Here is a 20,079-nt window from a genome sequence, read left to right on the forward strand (position 1 = left end):
ACCTGTGAATAAACTACCTGATGTGCTCCGTCACACCCAAAAGGATCTACCTTTTAGATAGCACCTAAAAACCTGCAAGGCTTTCAGTATCTTAGCTGTTTGTGAGCATGTTTGCACCAAACATACCCATGAGTGACTGAGTTCTCCATGATCACCTCAACCAATGACCGTTCACCCTTCAGCTAGCCCTCCTCGTTGGTTTCACCCTTCCTGCAGATCGCGTAGCGCCGTACTCACAGGAGCGGCACGGCTGCACCAGGTTATGACATAATCCTCGTCCACATCCCCTTTCCCTTGAACTCTCATGCCGAAGGGATACTCTTCGAGTGTAAAATAAGGCTGTGGATTGTAGTGGTTGTCTACATCCTTGAGTCAAACCCTCTTTCCCCGTGTTCCTTTGCGGGCCATCCCCGCCATGAAGCCAAATCCATTCTCAGATGCATGCCTGGAGCTGGACTCTTCTGTGTCATTGCATTAGAAGGTACCCCTGCACTCCATTTTAAAACTCAGAACACATGCTGCCCCCTCCCCAAAGGTCAGGAGTTCCTCTGTGCTCTGCCCCCTCTGAGATGCCTCTGCTGGAAAGGTCTGCATTTGGAGCAGGAGGCACATGAGCTGAAGACGATACTCCACAGATCCTTTCAGACTTTGCTGCTCCCCGGCTTGTCGCCACCGCTGGACTCCTTTACAGTTTCACAAGCCAGCCGCTCTTCATCTTTTTCTTCATTATTCATCAGCCACCCTCTCTAATTCCATCCAGTTTCACACACTTTCCTGATTTCTGACAGTGGCAAGAACCCTTTGGTTTCTTCATGTATTTGCATACATTACTATATAGATATGCTCCCTCTGCTGTCATCAAATTCATGTTTGTTTTTGCTTTTGAGTGAGTAAATGCGCATGAATTTACTGCATCCTCATTCGCTTGGCCGACGCGTTCTTTGAGTGGTTTCCTAACGCTGTGTTTCTCTGGGCTTTGTAGTAGCCAAGGCTCACTTGTCAGTATCCACAAAGAGTACTATTGTTAAGCACTAATGTGACAAGATCTCAGATAGTATTACAACTGAGCTGGTGTTTGTACTAGTGACTTTCCAGCTTTAACTTAGGTGAGCAGACCAGGTTCAGACTAGCAGGTGGCAGTGGGTTTGGAACTCGGACATCATACACAGTGATCACATGCAATCAAATTAGTGACCACTCAGAACCACAATTCTTGAAACTCATAGGTTTTTTTTATCAGCAGAAGGATGAGACAAGAATGTTATAGGAGGGCTCCCCACACAACACAAGATGGTCGACGCACCTTTGACGTAGGTGGAAATACGTCACAGTAAATCTGCAGATGTGTCTAGTATCACAAAACTGCGCCATCTGGCTCCCTTGACTTGAAGAAATTGGCCCTCAACCTCTACTTTCTTAAATCTAGGAGATACTAGTTTTGGGTCAGCTTTAAATCAAAGTAATCTTTCTAGGGTGGACAGGGGACCATTATCAAAGATCATTTTCCATGTAAAACACAGCACGTGGATCAAAATCCTAAAGAGAGAGTGTATTTCATAGAGTCAGGCGAACTAGAGATAGCATCAAGGTTTCGTAGACTAGAAATTAACAAGATTCTGCATCTTGTATATAAGGTGTGCAAACAATAATATGACAGTATCAGGAATTCAATCATTCCGTGTCCTGAGTCGCAGATTCTTCCAGATCCGGCGGGAGCCTTGAAAATGCAGACCGGCAGGGAAGCAGTTGGTGCCTGTTTGAACAGGGTGGTCACTTCTTGACCACAAGGGAGATTTCTTCCGTCTTCCAGTCGATATGGAATGTCGAAGGTCCAGGATATGTCTTGCAAAGATTCGTCCAGGTTTATCCATAGTCCTAGGGACTGGGGCTCTACACTTATAGTAAGTTTAGGGGTTGTACTAACTCTAAGGTCCCTCCTATGGGTGGACCTGGGGAGGGGGTGGTTACACCCCTTCCCCTTTGTCCAGTTTCGCGTCAGAGCTGGGAAATGCATGGAGCACCTTGTGTGCCCCAGGCAGTGTCTGAAAAGCATTCACAGAATGCAACCCACCCTGCCCCAATACACTAAGGCCTGTCTGGGGAGGTGCTGGCACCTCCCTGGACAGGAAACCTATTGTCCAGGCCTCCCCTGCCGGAGTTTCGTCCAGCAGCAGGAGGGCAGACTCGTGTCTGTGGCTGCAGCATCCATTTTGTGATGCTGGGGCTCTGTTTAACTTTAACCAGGTAAACCAGTAACTACATGTCTTCTCCCTCTAGAAGGGTGGAATGCTACCCCCGTCGCCTGAACTGGCGGGAGGGGGTAGTATTCTAAAGTGTTTGACACCTTCCACAACATGTTTTGATAAAGCCAAACCAACGTTCGCATTAACCGTAAGGATTATAATGCACTTAAGAGTATATGGTATGACTATATCATAGAACTGCTATAAGGACATGGTTCCGAAAGCTGCAGAGGGGCTCAGCTCATGCTAGGGCACCCTCTCACACAAAACCAAGTACTCTGCCTCCAGGATTGTCGAGGTCTGCCTTAGGAGTGGCTTATAGGTGTATATGTGTCTATATTTAAAGGTAGATATAGGTATACTATATTTAAGTAAGGGGTGATTACACCACCTTACCCAAGCTGAGTGATCAGCCTGTGGTGTCAGTTTGGAAGGCAAACCAGGGGTGGCATAATACATGCTGCAGCCCCTGGTAGGCCTTGGATGCACCTATTATTTTATTTATTTATTATTTATTTATGCGATTTTATGTGGAGAAGCGTGGCTCAATGGTTAGAGCGGCAGACCCTGATGCAGAGGTCTGGCCCGGGACCAGGGTTCAATTCCCGCCTCGGCGGCTCTTGGACTCAATTTCCCCGGACCTGATAATTCTCGCCTCGGTGCCTAGTCTAATCATGGGTCCCACTCTGTGACTCTGGGCAATAGCTTGCTTAATCTCCACAACGGCCCCCGCAGCGCTGTGGATGCCTGGCTTCACCTTGGGGGTGCCCAGGAGTGGGCATTTCACAGGAAAACCAGGATGGGTTCCACAGCGGTATGAATACAGCGCTACGAGACCTCTGGGTAGAAGTGCGCTATATAAATACAATACATTTACATTTACATATGTAGCGCGAACTTTACCCGAAGGTGTCAGAGCGCTTTACATAAGAACCAGTTGAAAAACATAAGGACTTAGGATTACATGCGTTACATAAAGGATACAAACAGAAAAAATTGCAAATGTACAAGATGTAAAGTCACACAAGGAGGAGATACAAATGGATAAACTCTAAGAGTCACATAGAAATGGTAGAGAGTACAAAGGTCCACCGCATATACTAGTGATTAGAGTTATCTCTATATACATAGGGAAGGGATACACATGGATATACTCTAAGAGTCACATAGGAATGGTAGAGTACAAAGGTCTACTGCATATACTAGTGATTAGAGTTATCTCTATATACATAGGGAAGGGATACGAATGGATATACTCTAAGAGTCACATAGGAATGGTAGAGAGTACAAAGGTCTACTGCATATACTAGTGATTAGAGTTATCTCTATATACATAGGGAGGGGATACGAATGGATATACTCTAAGAGTCACATAGGAATGGTAGAGAGTACAAAGGTCTACTGCATATACTAGTGATTAGAGTTATCTCTATATACATAGGGAAGGGATACGAATGGATATACTCTAAGAGTCACATAGGAATGGTAGAGAGTACAAAGGTCTACTGCATATACTAGTGATTAGAGTTATCTCTATATACATAGGGAAGGAATACGAATGGATATACTCTAAGAGTCACATAGGAATGGTAGAGAGTACAAAGGTCTACTGCATATACTAGTGATTAGAGTTATCTCTATATACATAGGGAAGGGATACGAATGGATATACTCTAAGACTCACATAGGAATGGTAGATAGTACACAGGTCTACTGCATATACTAGTGATTAGAGTTATCTCTATATACATAGGGAAGGGATACACATGGATATACTCTAAGAGTCACATAGGAATGGTAGATAGTACACAGGTCTACTGCATATACTAGTGATTAGAGTTATCTCTATATACATAGGGAAGGGATATGACTGGATATACTCTAAAAGTCACATAGGAATGGTAGATATACAAAGGTCTCCTGCATACACTAGTGATTAGAGTTATCTCTATATACAGAAAAGCACAGTTCCATGAAGTGGGGTCGGAGGGGGGATGCAGTCACAGCACCCAGGGGGGTGGACAGCGAAAGGCAGGAAAGTGAGACAAACGAGAGAGGGAAGCAGATAGTAATGAGTGAGACAGTGAGGAGTGTGTCAGAGGTAACAGGAGAGACAATAGAAAGGTCGCAAGGACAGAGGGGGGAGCTCAGAGATCACTAAAATGGCGGAGGAGAAAGGTAGAAGAAGAAGCGAGTCATAAAAGAAAATGGTGAGGAGCACAAAGGTCCAAGTCCGAAAGTCCAGGAAGAGGGCTGCCATAGCCAGCAAGTCCGGGGGAGAAAGGCAGTCCGCAGTAAAGTATGCCCAGTAAACTATGCCCTGGTACCTATGGTACACTATACAGGGGCTGACAAAGATGACCCAATACCCAATCTGGTATGTACCTAAAGTACATGGTATCAATTTAGAGAGAGAACAGCTGGGCTGTGGGTCCGATTAGCACGTCCACAGCCACACTAAAGTCGAAAAACCAGAGAATCACAGTAAAAAGTGGGGGTGACCATAGGAAGCAGACCCTACTCTCCTACAAAGAACATCAGAAGAGGGTCTGCTGCTGTTTGCCGGGTGAGAGACTAAGGCCAAATCAGAAGAGAACCAACCTGCTGTCTGCTGTAGGAGGGGCCTGAGGTCGGTCCCTGCTTTCCTGTTTTATCACAGAATGGTAAAGGCTTCTCATGGGTCTCAGCTAGCTTTCTGTGGTCCCAGGAACCTAACCGATACAGAAGGCCTCTTTTCTGTGATGAACCAGTAGCCAGTGGGCACTGGGACCAGTCCTGGAGCCCTTGCTGGAATGAGCGGTTGAGCTTGCCTCACACGGCTATCCATGACCTGCCTCACACGGCTATCCATGACCTGCCTCACACGGCTATCCATGACCTGGCTCACACGGCTATCCATGACCTGCCTCACACGGCTATCCATGACCTGGCTCACACGGCTATCCATGACCTGTCCCACACGGCTATCCATGACCTGCCTCACACGGCTATCCATGACCGGGCTCCTTACGGCTATCCATGACCTGCCTCACACGGCTATCCATGACCTGTCCCACACGGCTATCCATGACCTGCCTCACACGGCTATCCATGACCTGCCTCACATGGCTATCCATGACCTGCCTCACACGGCTATCCATGACCTGGCTCACACGGCTATCCATGACCTGTCCCACACGGCTATCCATGACCTGCCTCACACGGCTATCCATGACCGGGCTCCTTACGGCTATCCATGACCTGCCTCACACGGCTATCCATGACCTGTCCCAAACGGCTATCCATGACCTGCCTCACACGGCTAGCCATGACCGGGCTCCTTACGGCTATCCATGACCTGCCTCACACGGCTATCCATGACCTGCCTCACACGGCTATCTATGACCGGGCTCCTTACGGCTATCCATGACCTGCCTCACACGGCTATCCATGACCTGCCTCACATGGCTATCCATGACCTGGCTCACACGGCTATCCATGACCTGCCTCACGGCTATCCATGACCTGCCTCACACGGCTATCCATGACCTGCCTCACACGGCTATCCATGACCTGCCTCACACGGCTATCCATGACCTGTCTCACACGGCTATCCATGACCTGCCTCACGGCTATCCATGACCTGCCTCACACGGCTATCCATGACCTGCCTCACACGGCTATCCATGACCTGCCTCACACGGCTATCCATGACCTGGCTCACACGGCTATCCATGACCTGGCTCACACGGCTATCCATGACCTGCCTCACACGGCTATCCATGACCTGCCTCACACGGCTATCCATGACCGGGCTCACACGGCTATCCATGACCTGCCTCACACAGCTATCCATGACCTGCCTCTCACGGCTATCCATGACCTGCCTCACACGGCTATCCATGACCTGCCTCACACGGCTATCCATGACCTGCCTCACGGCTATCCATGACCTGCCTCACACGGCTATCCATGACCTGCCTCACACGGCTATCCATGACCTGCCTCACACGGCTATCCATGACCTGCCTCACACGGCAATCCATGACCTGGCTCACACGGCTATCCATGACCTGGCTCACACGGCTATCCATGACCTGCCTCACACGGCTATCCATGACCTGCCTCACACGGCTATCCATGACCGGGCTCACACGGCTATCCATGACCTGCCTCACACGGCTATCCATGACCTGCCTCCCACGGCTATCCATGACCTGCCTCACATGGCTATCCATGACCTGCCTCACATGGCTATCCATGACCGGCCTCACACGGCTATCCATGACCTGGCTCGCACGGCAATCCATGACCTGGCTCACACGGCTATCCATGATCTGCCTCACACGGCTATCCATGACCTGGCTCACACGGCTATCCATGTCCTGGCTCACACGGCTATCCATGACCTACCTCACATGGCTATCCATGACCTGCCTCACACGGCTATCCATGACCTGCCTCACACGGCTATCCATGACCGGGCTCACACGGCTATCCATGACCTACCTCACACGGCTATCCATGACCGGGCTCCTTACGGCTATCCATGACCTGGCTCGCACGGCAATCCATGACCTGGCTCACACGGCTATCCATGTCCTGGCTCACATGGCTATCCATGACCGGGCTCACACGGCTATCCATGACCTGCCTCACATGGCTATCCATGACCGGGCTCACACGGCTATCCATGACCTGCCTCACACGGCTATCCATGACCGGGCTCACACGGCTATCCATGACCTGCCTCACACGGCTATCCATGACCGGGCTCCTTACGGCTATCCATGACCGGGCTCACACGGCTATCCATGACCTGCCTCACACGGCTATCCATGACCGGGCTCCTTACGGCTATCCATGACCTGGCTCGCACGGCAATCCATGACCTGGCTCACACGGCTATCCATGATCTGCCTCACACGGCTATCCATGATCTGCCTCACACGGCTATCCATGACCTGCCCCACACGGCTATCCATGACCGGGCTCCTTAGATGCAAGCTGATCCCAGCAGAGAGAGCTTGGGGAGTGAACAGGAAGGAACTATCTAGCACCTGAAGAAAGTGGGACGCTTGACCGAAAGAAGCAAAGCGCCTTGAAGATAGATGGCACATTCGAAGAAGGACTGAGCAGATCAGAAGAACTGGGCGGTGCCCGTGGCCCTGAAAAGGTAGGGTTAGAGAGGTCTTTCTCCCTCACCCTCCAGGATCTGTGACTTCACTGCCCCAGAAAATTCCTTGAAGACTGGAAGCATTGGAGTGTGAGTGTACCAACTTGAAAGGTAAGTGATTTTGTCCCTTCCAGCCTGGTCTGTGGGAGGCAGCCCAGTGCTAGTAACTGCATTTTGTTTTTTTGAGCACCGGTGGCCTCTAGTGGCCACTTTTGGTAATACACTCAGACTAGCATCGCCTTTTATACCAACATTGGTCCTATGGGACTTTTTTACGTTTCCTGGTCCCTTTCTCCAGTTGCTGCTTTGGTTTCACTTTCACCATTAGAGGTTACTTCTTTTCCCTTCGTTGGTTTAGGAAAATGATGGTTATGTTTTCTGACTTTTCTCTGGGAGAAAAACATGCTGACAGTCCAGGAGCTCACATTACCTGTTTGATGTTTCTGTGTCCATTTGGTCTTCAGACCATTGCAGCTTGTAATGGGAGTTTAAAATGCAATGAAACCAGTCCTGTTATGAAGTGTACAGAATGTTCTGTGCAGCATCATTCAACTCAGGTCTTTTTCTGCAGCAGGAGAAGAGGAGTTTGTCTCTTTCATCGTCAAAGAGGAGGAGGGCTGTTTCCTGGACCGTCCCAGTGAAGAGAGAAGTGGAAGTGTCAGTCGCCCCAGAGGTGAGTAGATGACACTTACATGCCTGCACGGTTACCACCCTCGCGCCCTGCTCTCGTGGCACCAGAGAGCATGCTGGGAGCCACTGATGATTAGTCGCGCTTCGAGCACTGATTGTTGTTTTCCTCAAACATGGGGCAGGCCTCAGCTCTGTTCACTCCCTCCAAGGCATTGCAAGAGGTCTGCATAGGCCAGTGTCCTTCTGTGCTTGGCATAGAGGCCAGAGCTGGTGGGTCTGGTCCCTGTGTGCCCAGTTGTGCCGGAGGGTTTCCCTGATCTGGACCTTGGATACCCCAGGCTGCTTCTGGGGTGATGTCTGCTTGCATCGGGTGGGGGTGATCGAGTGTTGTCATGTGCAGCAGTGACAGGCCTGGCTAGTATGGAAAACCTGGCACTGTATGTTTGGAGTTCACCGGTGGGGTTTGGGTGCTCCGCATGGTGGGATTTGGGATAGCGTCAGGGTAAAAATTACTATTCCCAATCCGATGACTGCAACAGTAGGAAAAGCGTTGGATAGCGTAGGGGTAAAAATTTCTATTCCCACTCCGATGACTGCAACAGTAGGAAAAGCGATGGATAGCGTAGGGGTAAAAATTCCTATTCCCAATCCGATGACTGCAACAGTAGGAAAAGCGTTGGATAGCGTAGTGGTAAAAATTACTATTCCCACTCCAGAGAGTGCAACAGTAGGGAAAGCGTTGGACAGCGGGAGGGTAAAAATTTCTATTCCAACTCCAGTGAGTGCAACAGTAGGGAAAGTGTTGGATAGCGTAGGGGTAAAAATTACTATTCCCACTCCAGAGAGTGCAACAGTAAGGAAAGCACTGGATAGCGTAGGGATTACATTAACATACTTATCAATTACATATTTGTTTATAAAAAAATAACATTAAAAATTCATTTACAAAAGCATCATTAATAAATACCAATAAATTAAAATTAATATTTACTTAAATAACATGAAAATACATCCCACACTATTCCTCCTTTAACACACAACACACTACATATACAAAAAAACACAATTAATTTAACTATCAATCAATTAATAACAATTAATATTACATTAATTATAATTAATATAATTATAAATTAACTAATTAATATTAATTGCCAATTAATAATTAATCACCAATTAGTTATTAATTAACAATACGTTAACGAACAATAACAACACATAATTATTAATAAATTAATTATAATTAATATAATTAACAAATTAATAAAAAATAATTAATTAATAATGAACAATTAATAAATACCAATAAATAAAAACAATCTCATTAATTTAATTTAATTACTTCCCACCCTTTTTCCCTATAAACCCACAACCCACTACACATAATAAATCACATAATTAATGTAATTATCAACTTAATCACTTAATAAAAATGAATCACCAATTAATTAACAATAAATGAATTAACAATAACAATAAATACAAATTAATTATAATTAATATAAACAACTAATTAATAAAAATTCATTACCAATTAATAATTTACCATTAATAATCAACACCAATTAATAAAAACATATTAATTCATTAATTCTAATTAAATTACTTCCCACCCTATTCCCCTATATACCCACAACCCGCTCTGATACTAAAACGCAAAATTTACTTTAACAAAATTACTAATTTCTAAACATTTATTCTAAAAATTATGAAAATACATAAAAAATATTTAACATACATATAAAATACATACTAAAATACATAACTCTAAACAAAATTTGACGACAATATTTTTGCTTACGATATTACTTACTTTGATATTACTTACTTCGATAATAAAAAAAACTATATTACTTACCTTGGGGTCAATATTCTGGTCAACGATATTCTTGACTTCGATATTCTGTCCCTACGATATTAAAAACTCGATATTAATGTAGGTCGATATATAAGCATCGATATTTTGACTGACCACCACCCTTTTTGTGGTCGTCGGTGAGTGACCTTAGGGCGATGGGTCTGTCCGGGCGGGGACCCTACTGCTGGTTGTGTCTCAGGGCGCGAGCTGCTCCTCACCGGTGAAGGCCAGCCAGGCCGCAGGCTCTTGTGTCCCTGTAGGGAGAGGATGGGTTTGGTCCTTCCCATGGAATGTCCCCTGCAGGTGTGGAACAGTGATTGATGTACACACTCTTGATCCCCTCTGGTGATACGACAAACAGAATGGTGGTGTGAATGTGGCTCAGAGCAGTTACCAGCTCCTCAGACTAAGCGAAGCATTCCACAAACACTTTTTAATCTCACTTTCAAACCAGTGTCATTTCATGGGGATATTGTGAGAAGTTAGCCTGGCATATGATGTCCACTATTCTAGCGGGAACCTTGCACCAGTCCAAACGACCCTTATTAATGGTGGTTGTAAAGTCAACCTTATAGACAAGCTATGCTAATGGTAGCATGGACCAGCAGCCTTAGGCTAAAACTTCAGAGAGCATGTGCAGCCAGCTGTTTTACCATATATAATCCCTTGAATACCAAATGAAAGGACACCACACAAGGTATATATCAAATATATATGTATTTATTACTAACACAACCCCTCTGCACTCTTTATGAGGTCAGAGTTCGAGACACGTTACAAGTTACTCATTTAGCATACTATAAGTTGCACAAATACAATTCTGCCATAGGGGCCTCACGAACCATATACATGGTATAAGGACCACTTCAGGAATAGTGAATAGGCCTAGGGCCTAGGGGATCGCTGGGGCTACACCACAGAACCAAAGGTTAGGAAGTAGGAGGCCCACCGGAGACGCGTGCAGTGTGGGAACACAGTTGTGAGTTATAATGGGAACGTAAAAGTTACAAAGTAGTAGATTAAGGACACTTCTGGATGGACTACGGTAAAACCCTTTTAAACTAGGACACTTTGAGAGTCAATACCCACGGGAGCACCGGAGTACTCGAGTTACCTCACCCAGGGAAGCCTGGTGCATAGGTGTTTTTTCGTGTCGGGTTTCGTCGCTGTTTCCTATGGAGAGCTGCAAAGAAGTGCTGCAGGTGACCAGGAGAAAAGTGTCCGGGTGGATCCAAGGATGGATCGAAGATCAGAAGAACCTGAAAGCAGAGGGGACAGAGTCTGGGTCACTAGCCAGTGACCAGGAAGGAACCAGGAAGGAACCAGCGATGTCGAGATGGAATCAGGTGAAGAGGTGAAGCTTGTCTCTGCAGCCACGAGGACCAGAAGGCGTCGACGACGACCAAGAGCTGGATTTGAGCTGTCTCACGAAGGATCTAGATGTCTGCGGTGTCGGTATCCGGATTGAACCCAACAAGCCTCGGCGAACGCAATCCACGCAGGAAGGGAAGATTGGCTTCAGGTCAGACCAGCAAGGTCTGGGGAGCTTCTCCTTCGCAGGGAAGCTGGAGCAAGCCCAGAGCAACCAAGCAAGCGGTGTAGTTTCACAAGAAAGTCTTTGGAGGGCTAACTAGCCAACGGGCTAGCAACCGGGAAGACGCGTCGAGCTGACATGCAAGAGCAGGCCCCACGTGGCACTCGTGGAGTGTGGAGAGCTGGACTTCAGTGCAAATGGCGCTTGGGTCTGGGGCTTCTCAAACCCCAATGCACAACTTCGAGGGTACCTCAGAAGCTGCACGGTTTAGCAAAGAGCAGGTAGTCCAGGATGTCTGGTCCCACGTCTCTCGGGTCCACCACGAGTCTCAGCGTTGCTGTGGATGTGGATCGGAGTCGGAGAAGTCCAGAAGTCCAGTTCCTGAGTCGCTGAGTCTTTGGGTTCCGGCAGGAGCGTTGACAAAGCAAACCGGCAAGTTACTGGTGGTGCCTGTTTGCACAGGGTGGTCACTCCTTGACCACAAGGGAGATGTCTTCAGTCTTCTAGTCGGTATAGAACGTCGAAGGTCCAAGAGTTCCGTTTCAGAGTTTCAGTCCAGGATAATCTAATGCTCTAGACACAGCTCCTATCTTTATACTTATCTAAGGGGCTGGATTACCTGCTAGGTCCCTCCTATGGGTGGACCCTGAGAAGGGGGTGGTTACACCCCTTTCTCTTTGTCCAGTTTTGCGCCAGAGCTGGGGCTGGAGTGCCCCAGCAACTGGTTTGAACCGGGCTATGCATGGAGCACCTTGTGTGCCCCAGGCAGTGTCTCATTTTGCAGCCCTCCCTGCCCCAATACACTAAAAGCCTGTCTGGGGAGGTGCTCCCAAGGCAGGAAAACTATTATCCAGGCCTCCCCTGCCGGAGATTCGTCCAGCAGCAGGAGGTCAGACTCGATGCTGAGGCTCTGTTTAACTTTAACCGGGTAAAGCAGTAACTACATGTCTTCCCCCTCTAGAAGGGTGGAATGCTACCCCCGCCGCCAGAACTGGCGGGTGGGGGGGGTAGTATTCCAAAGTGTCTGACACCTTACACGACATGTTTTGATAAAGCCAAACCAAAGTTAGCATTAGCCGCGAGGATTATAATGCACTTAAGAGTACATGGTATGGCTATATCATAGAACAGCTATAAGGACATGGTTCCGAAAGCTGCAGAGGGGCTCAGCTCATGCTAGGGCACCCTCTCACATAAAACCAAGCACTCTGCCTCCAGGATTGTTAAGGCCTGCCATAGGAGTGACTTATAGGTTACTATGTGTCTATTTATAAGGTAGCTATAGATATACTATATCTAAGTAAGAGGTGATTACACCACCTTGCCCAAGCTATGTGATCAGCCTGTAGTGTAAGTTTGGATGGCCAGCCAGGGGTGGCATAATACATGCTGCAGCCCCTGGTAGGCCTTATGCACCTAAGCCCTGGGTACCTATGGTACACTATACAGGTGCTCACAAAGGTGACCCAATTCCCAATCAGGTATGTACCTAAAGTACATGGTTTCAATTTAGAGAGAGAACAGCTGGGCTGTGGGTCTGATTAGCAGGCCCACAGCCACACTAAAGTCGAAAAACCAGAAAATCACAGCAAAAAGTGGGGGTGACCATAGGAAACAGACCCTACTCTCCTACAGATATCTTTCCACAATATTTATAATATAAGAGAATATCAGTTCATGTGTGCTTTTGAAATTATTACAACGTGGCAGCAGGTTTCTGCTTCCGGTTCCTAAATGTCACCGGTCAGCCAGGCTGCCTGTCATTTCCTGTTGTAGGTCCAGAGCTCTGGAATCCATGACCAGCAGATAGAAAGCTTCATGGACACAGTGGTAGGCTCCAGTTAGAGGCTGTAGCCTTCTTTGTTTGGGGTGCCAGCCACTGAGACCAGCAGCAGGCAGCCCCTCAGTGTGGTGGCACTTTACGAATGTTGTCAATCAGTCACTGCTGATGTGTGGACAGCTGGCAGTTGGAATTGACAGGTTTGCACGGAATGTATATGTTAGATATGTCCTGTAGTCAGTTCTTTTCACAACCCATTAACACACGTGTATTTGCCATTGTTTGCCTACAGTGGTTCCCCCCCTGTGACCGACTCGTAAGGCTACGGGTGAAGGGGGGCCCGCTACGGCCCCCCGAAGTCCTCTTCCCAAAGCTTTATCGAGTCGGAGGCTCCAAATGGATCCGGCTGCTCGACGTGCGCATCGTACTTGGTCGCTTGGAAATCGGAAACATTGCGCTATACGAGTCAGCCATGTTGTCGTCGTCCCGAGGGCTTTGCTGACGGGTACGAGTCGCTCGGAGTGTGAGTCGATATTTACATCTTACTTGCTCACTTGTACGGCTGGACGATTCGGTCGGAAATCGCACGCACGACTCGGACTTGCTCCTGACAGTTGCCATCAGGAGCCCTTCTGTGCGAGATCGGAATTGGGCCCTTAGTGCTAAGCATGAGAGAAGAGTATATAACCTCACACTGATGTTTAAAATACAGCCAAACTTTCTTCTAAATGTCAAGTACATCATAACAGAATGCAGCCCCACTCATGTCCTTTCAGTAAGGTCTGAGAATTGTGGTTGAATCAGTCCTAGTATTTCTTAATTTCCTTATTCAATCATTTTAGCTGTCGATTTTGGCTGAGGTAATCTCCTTGTGTTATTATGTTTCGGTTCATTTATACTGCTCAGAGGAGCTTCACCTGGTTAGGCGATGCTCTTTTTGAGTGCTTTAGAACATTTCAAATGGTGAAATACACACACACCTCTTTGTGGCAAGGGAGCCAAACCTCTCGCATAGACCACTAACCCCAGCAGTTGTAGGTTTTCAAATACATTAACCTAGATTGTGCTGATGCTCGTTAGTGTAGTACAGTCCTTGTATTTAACATTTTTCTTTTCAGTTTATTTTAGCATTAAAATACTGATCATCTTTCAACAAGGTAATCATCACTCTAAATGTCACTGGACTTTCTTCATAGAGTAGTTAAACCATAAATACTAGAATTCTCTCCTACTCCCCAATATCAGTAGATTTTATTTGTATCTCCTTATCTATGTGCTACAACTATGTTTTGGCATGTTTCCTCAGAAATCTCGACCTTTCCTGAAACCATATCTGGTAAGATTTTGAAGACTTTTGATAATTGAAATTGGGTCTACTTCATGACAGACAGCCACGTAAACCAAAGCGACATGTCATAGAACAGTTCCAGTGTCCCTTAAGTGTTGGAAGAAAACAGTTTATGCATACTCTGTAGATGTACCCCTATAAGAGGGATATATTTTCAGGACACAGCCTCAAAGTCTGGCTTGGTGGCAGAAAGGGGCTGAGTTGCAATGGCAATTGAGACATGTTGGCTAACGCCACAGTGAAGAGCGGGTGCTGCTGTCGGTATCTCAGGGCAGACCAGTGCTATGCATGACGACACATCCCCGTTCTAGATTGGTGCTGAACAGGAAGAAAGACTGCTGCCAGTGTGGCAGCAAACACAACATCTGGTGGATTGCCCTCCTTGGGGGGAGGGGTCCTTTTACCACAGGGGCTTTACCTGGCTGCCCTCCAAGCCCTAAATCAAATCCTTATTCTTTAAACCAGTGTTTTTGGAAGGGAGTGTTTTTGTAGGTTTTTAGGACTGTGGTATGTAATTATGTTCCAGGTGCCCAACTGGCCATCAGTGCATTGGCATCTGAAGGATTTACTGAAAATAAACATATATTATTCTTTTTTTCGACCCTGAGTTATCCTGAAAGAAAGAATTTCTATATTTATCATCATAAATGTTGTTCTCAGTAGTAGTTGGAGTTTCAGTTACTCATATTATTGCTTTTGTCTCCTATTAATAAAGTTTAGAGCGATTCAACTTGAAGAAACTGCACTCGCTCACCCAAGTGCTCAGTGAGTCTGTGAAAATGTTGCAGCTTCTGTGTGTAATGTGAGGGTCCCAGGGTTCAGCCCTCGTGGTTACCGTAAAGAGCCCCACCATCTTCCCATCTGTAACTTTTATGATCCTAGACCAGCGGGGCGGGCATCCTAGCGGCTAAACTGTCAGCCCGGAGCACAGAGACCCGAGTCCTTACCCTGACTCCCAAAATGATAAACTTGAATCTGCAGCAAAATTATCTTCCCTTGTTTCCTCAAATTTGTAAAGTTTACACAGTGGTTAGAAACTTGATCAAAGGTGGATTCAATAACTGGACTTTTACCTTCCACACATTCAATTTTTCTTAATTAGACCATAGGTTAAGGGGAAAAAACTAAACTAAGATGATAGTGTGCCATTAATAATGTCTTTAAGATGTTTTATGAGGGGACTCAATTCTGAACATGCTGAATGAATCGTCGCTTCAGTATTAAGGGGCGCATCAAACTGTGAGAGCTCTGATGCTGTTGTACGCAACTCCTTGCATCGACATGCATTAACAGTGCCGATCAAGTGAATGGCAAGCATGGGAACTACTGTGTATAGGATGGTGGAGAGTTCTAGCTGTCCCCTTTACAATTTTGCAAATTACACTGATTTTATCTCCGCTTAAAAAAATCCACAGCTATTTCTGGGTCTGTAGTAATTATTAATCTGTAAGTAACTATATTCCATCAGAAGAATACCTTGTTGTTTGCTGATTGTTTAATTCTTTCTATTTTCATTTGTCTTTGTGTAAGGGCTAAACGCATTCGTACACAGTACTGAGCAACAACATCCAAGGAGCTGGGAGAGAACCGGTCTGAGATCCATCAGCGACAGCTCTCCGGTTACTAACACTGCAACAGTTTACCCAAATGGGAAAGCATTTGAATGTGATGAAACTAGAAGCAACACCACCCTGAAGTCAAACGTTAGTAAACCTCACAAAAGCCCCCCCGAGCAAGAACCATCTACCTGGACAGGACATGAGGGGTGTTCAAATAATTCGTTAAATGTTAAACAGAATCAGGATGCACAGACTCGAATTAAAGTTGCTACTTGTAGTCGATGTGGAGTGTACTACAATCAGTCAACAATGGACAACGCACAGCAGCAGAATAAGACAGGCAACCAACGTCATTTATGCGCAGTCTGTGTGAAAAGTCTCTCCACCTCTTTAAACGTGATGAAAAAAGCTCATACATGTAGCGAATGTGGGAAAAGTTTCAAAACTTCTCAACTGTTGGTCAGGCACTGGCGAATACATACTGGAGAAAAACCCTACACGTGTGGTACATGTGGTAAGAGTTTCAGACAGACACCACACCTTATTAAGCATCAGCTGCTGCATAACCGGGAGCAGAAATCAAATTCTTTGGAGATGAATCCCTAGTTTTACAAGGAGAGAAACTTGAGAGCAATGAAGATTATCAGCATTACACCTGAACTGAATACCTTCACCTCCTGAGACCTGCCGTGAAAGATGTGTAACAAGCAGCAGGAAAAGAAAGAGAGTGAGTCGATGAATCGAACGAAGAAAATGAGTCGCTGAGTCCATTGGACCGTAGCCTTAACATTGTCGACACTTGGTTTCAGTAGTGCGTACAACCAAAATATCAAAGCTATTCAGTGGTTTTAGTACATTGCAAACCCTGTTCTTTCACCTACGACAGCATGTGACGTAAGTTGAGTTTCATGGAAGAATAGCATGCTATGGGCTGTGATGTGTGAAATGGACTGATGTAGGGTCAAGGAAACAAATGTAATGGGGTCCAGAACCTTTTCCTCACATTCCCGGGCTGAGGGGTGTACTCTACACGTTCTCAAGAAGACACAATAGAAGTAGCCTATAACAAAAGCATTATTTAAAAAAAATGAGATACAGCTATAGTAGTATTAAAAAAGTAATGTAAATAAAGGGTAATATTTTTTTTTAAAAAGGGGTTTAAAGAAAGAGTTAAAAGGCATTGCTTAGGGTCAGGATTAAAGTTATGGTTGTGATTAGGGAAAGGTTTAAGGTTAAAGAAAGATTAAGGACTACGAATAGGGTTATGCTAATTGGACTAGTTTGTAGGATTGCGGTTGAAATGTATTCATTAGAGACTTTGTGGTGCGTTTAGTACATTTAACATTATTAAAAATGTTAATTATTTTGTTGTTTTGGTATTTATACTTTCTGGATTGTTGTGAAGTCTTTATATTGTTTGTTTCATAATGGTGTCTGGAGTTCATTCCAACATAGAATTGTGAAATGTGTGTGAGGATTTGTTTCTTCAACCCAAAGAGAAAACTTGTAACCCTACTGCCAAAATGTTCAGTAAATTAGGACTATTGAAGGATTATCACATAATCAAATCTAACACTAACATGTTCAAAACTGCCAGGCCTATGCATAGAAAAGTAAATGACCATTGTGCTATAAAGCCTATGAGACATTAAAAATGAAGACATGCTCAATCCAGTTATCAGAAGTCAATATGATTACAACATTGTACTACTAAATACATTATGTAGAACGGGTTAATACTAGAATTCCAAAACAAAGGGCCTTCATTTTGAAGTGTGACTTGTCTACTAATGTACACTCCTCACAGTCCAGAAGAAAGCCCAGTAAATCTCACATAACGGGCAGAAACATGTCGACCCCACTTTAAGTGGAAATACCCAAAACATTATTTGGTAATTTCCCAACACATACTTTTAACCATGTCAGGTTGACCACTGAATAAAGTTTTTGCGTGGTACACTTCCTTGACATTTTTAAACTCACAATTTTTCACACCACTATCACGAAAAAACCAGCTCCGCAGTATCCTGGGGTTGTAGCACACCAGGGAGGCATTCGGCTTCTCCTGGTGGGCCCGATGATGAAGCATGTCACCGCCCAGGGTGGTGAGTGAGGGCTTTCCTGTAAATTCCAATGTGATTTACTAAGGTTTACCTATCCTTCGTATTTGTGCTTACACAATTACTACGATTGACACTCTTTTGTTGTTTGATAAAGATTTATCCGGGGGACTGAGACTGTCTCGAATTTTTCCCTCTCTCTCCTATTGTTGAAACTTATAAAAAATATACAACAGCGAGACGTGCCAAAACCTCTGGCCTTATTGATTTTATTGAGGTAAGAAGCATTTTGTGACGCCCCCCACTCATAAACGCCTGTGAACATGGGAATGGAGGCCCGCGAGGGACAAGAGTCCTCCGTTCCTCCATTGTAAGTAGCCCTTCCTCCTGCAGTGGGTGGGCTGCTTCAAAAATATTCAGATGGGAGGGAGTCCATTAGGGGGGCATTAGGAACTGCTGTCTGCTCAACCCAGGCCCCTCTCCAGTATTCATAGACTGGAACCAGTCCACAGATCCAGGGTCCACTTTGCATGTTGGTAACCACCACAGGTGAGGAGCCTGTGACATTGTAATGATTTCGGACCTGAGCTGCGGTCATAAAACCAATGATACGTTGCATTGAAGGTTACAAATGTGAGTTGAGCGCCCCTTTTATGCCCCTCCTATTTACGAGTCATGATGGGTCACGCAAGCCATTTTGTGACTCCCAAAGTTTTTTTAGGGCGCGCAAGCGAACTAACTAGCCCTTTAACTAGGGCTTCAAAAATGGACCTTGAAATTCCACACAGCTCGTGCTATGTTTTATGTTTTATGTTATGCTATGCTATGCTATGCTATGTTTTGTTAAACTATGCTATGTTTTGTTTTGCTATGCTTTATGTTATGCTATGCTTTGTTTTTTTCATGCTATGTTTTATGCTATGCTATGTTTTGTTGTGTTCTGTTATTCTATGCTATGCTTTGTTGTGTTTTGCTATGCTATGTTTTGTTTTGTTATGTTTTGTTTTGTTATGTTTTGTTTTGCTATCCTATGCTTTGTTTTGTTATGCTATGCTATGTTGTGTTTTGTTATGCTATGCTATGTTTTGTTATGCTACGCTGGTGAGGGTGTGTGAGGGTGTGTGAGGGTGAGGGGGTGTGTGAGGGTGAGGGTGAGGGTATGTGTAAGGGTGAGGGGGTGTGAGGGTGAGGGGGTGTTAGGGTGAGGGTGTGTGTGAGGGTGAGGGTGCGAGGGTGTGGGGGTGTGAGGGTGAGGGTGTGTGAGGGGAGGGTGTGGGGTTGTGAGGGTGTGGGGTTGTGAGTTTGAGGGGGTGAGGCTGAGGGTGTGAGGGTGGGTGAGGGTGACAGGGTTGAGGGTGTGTGGGGGTGAGAGTGTGCGAGGGTGAGGGGGTGTGAGGGTGAGGGGGTATGAGGGTGAGGGTGTGAGGGTGAGAGGGGGTGTGAGGGGGTGGGTGAGGGTGTGAGGGGATTTGAGGGTGAGGGGGTGTGAGGGTGAGGGATGTGAGGGTGAGAGGGTGTGTGAGGGTGAGAGGGTCTGTGAGGATGAGTGAGGGGGTGTGAGGGTGAGGGGGTGTGAGGGTGAGTGGGTATGAGGGTGAGGGTGTGTGAGGGTGAAGGGGTGTGAGGGTGAAGGGGTGTGAGGGTGAGAGGGTGTGTGAGGGTGCATGAGGGTGGGTGAGGGGGTGAGGGGGTGTGAGGGTGAGGGTATGTGGGGGTAGAAGGGGGGAGGGTGTGTGTGAGGGTGAGGGGGTGTGAGGGTGTTCTTTGTTCAGCGGCTGTGACGACACTGATCCATAGTACACATTTGGTTTTTACTTGTAAGCACGGAGAGACGGGGAGCAAATGGGAGCGAGGCATTGCGCAGAGGGGGGCGGGGAGAGCATTCCTTTGAAGTGTGAAGCTCTCGGCATTG

At 46.1% G+C, this 20,079-nt stretch overlaps 1 protein-coding gene across 1 annotated transcript in view; it reads left to right on the forward strand.

Annotated features, from left to right (window-relative positions):
- LOC144767884 (uncharacterized) overlaps positions 1–17,471 on the forward strand; it is a 73,241-nt gene extending 55,770 nt beyond the window's left edge. Inside the window, exons 5-6 of the mRNA XM_078651237.1 lie at positions 7,970–8,071; positions 16,079–17,471. Coding sequence (XP_078507363.1) covers positions 7,970–8,071; positions 16,079–16,713 — 737 coding nt within the window. The 3' untranslated portion in view covers positions 16,714–17,471. The remainder of the gene's footprint in view (positions 1–7,969; positions 8,072–16,078) is intronic.
- Positions 17,472–20,079: the final 2,608 nt, after the last annotated feature.

The sequence above is a fragment of the Lissotriton helveticus genome, chromosome 7 (assembly GCF_964261635.1).
Source record: "Lissotriton helveticus chromosome 7, aLisHel1.1, whole genome shotgun sequence".
Lineage (NCBI taxonomy): Eukaryota > Metazoa > Chordata > Amphibia > Caudata > Salamandridae > Lissotriton > Lissotriton helveticus.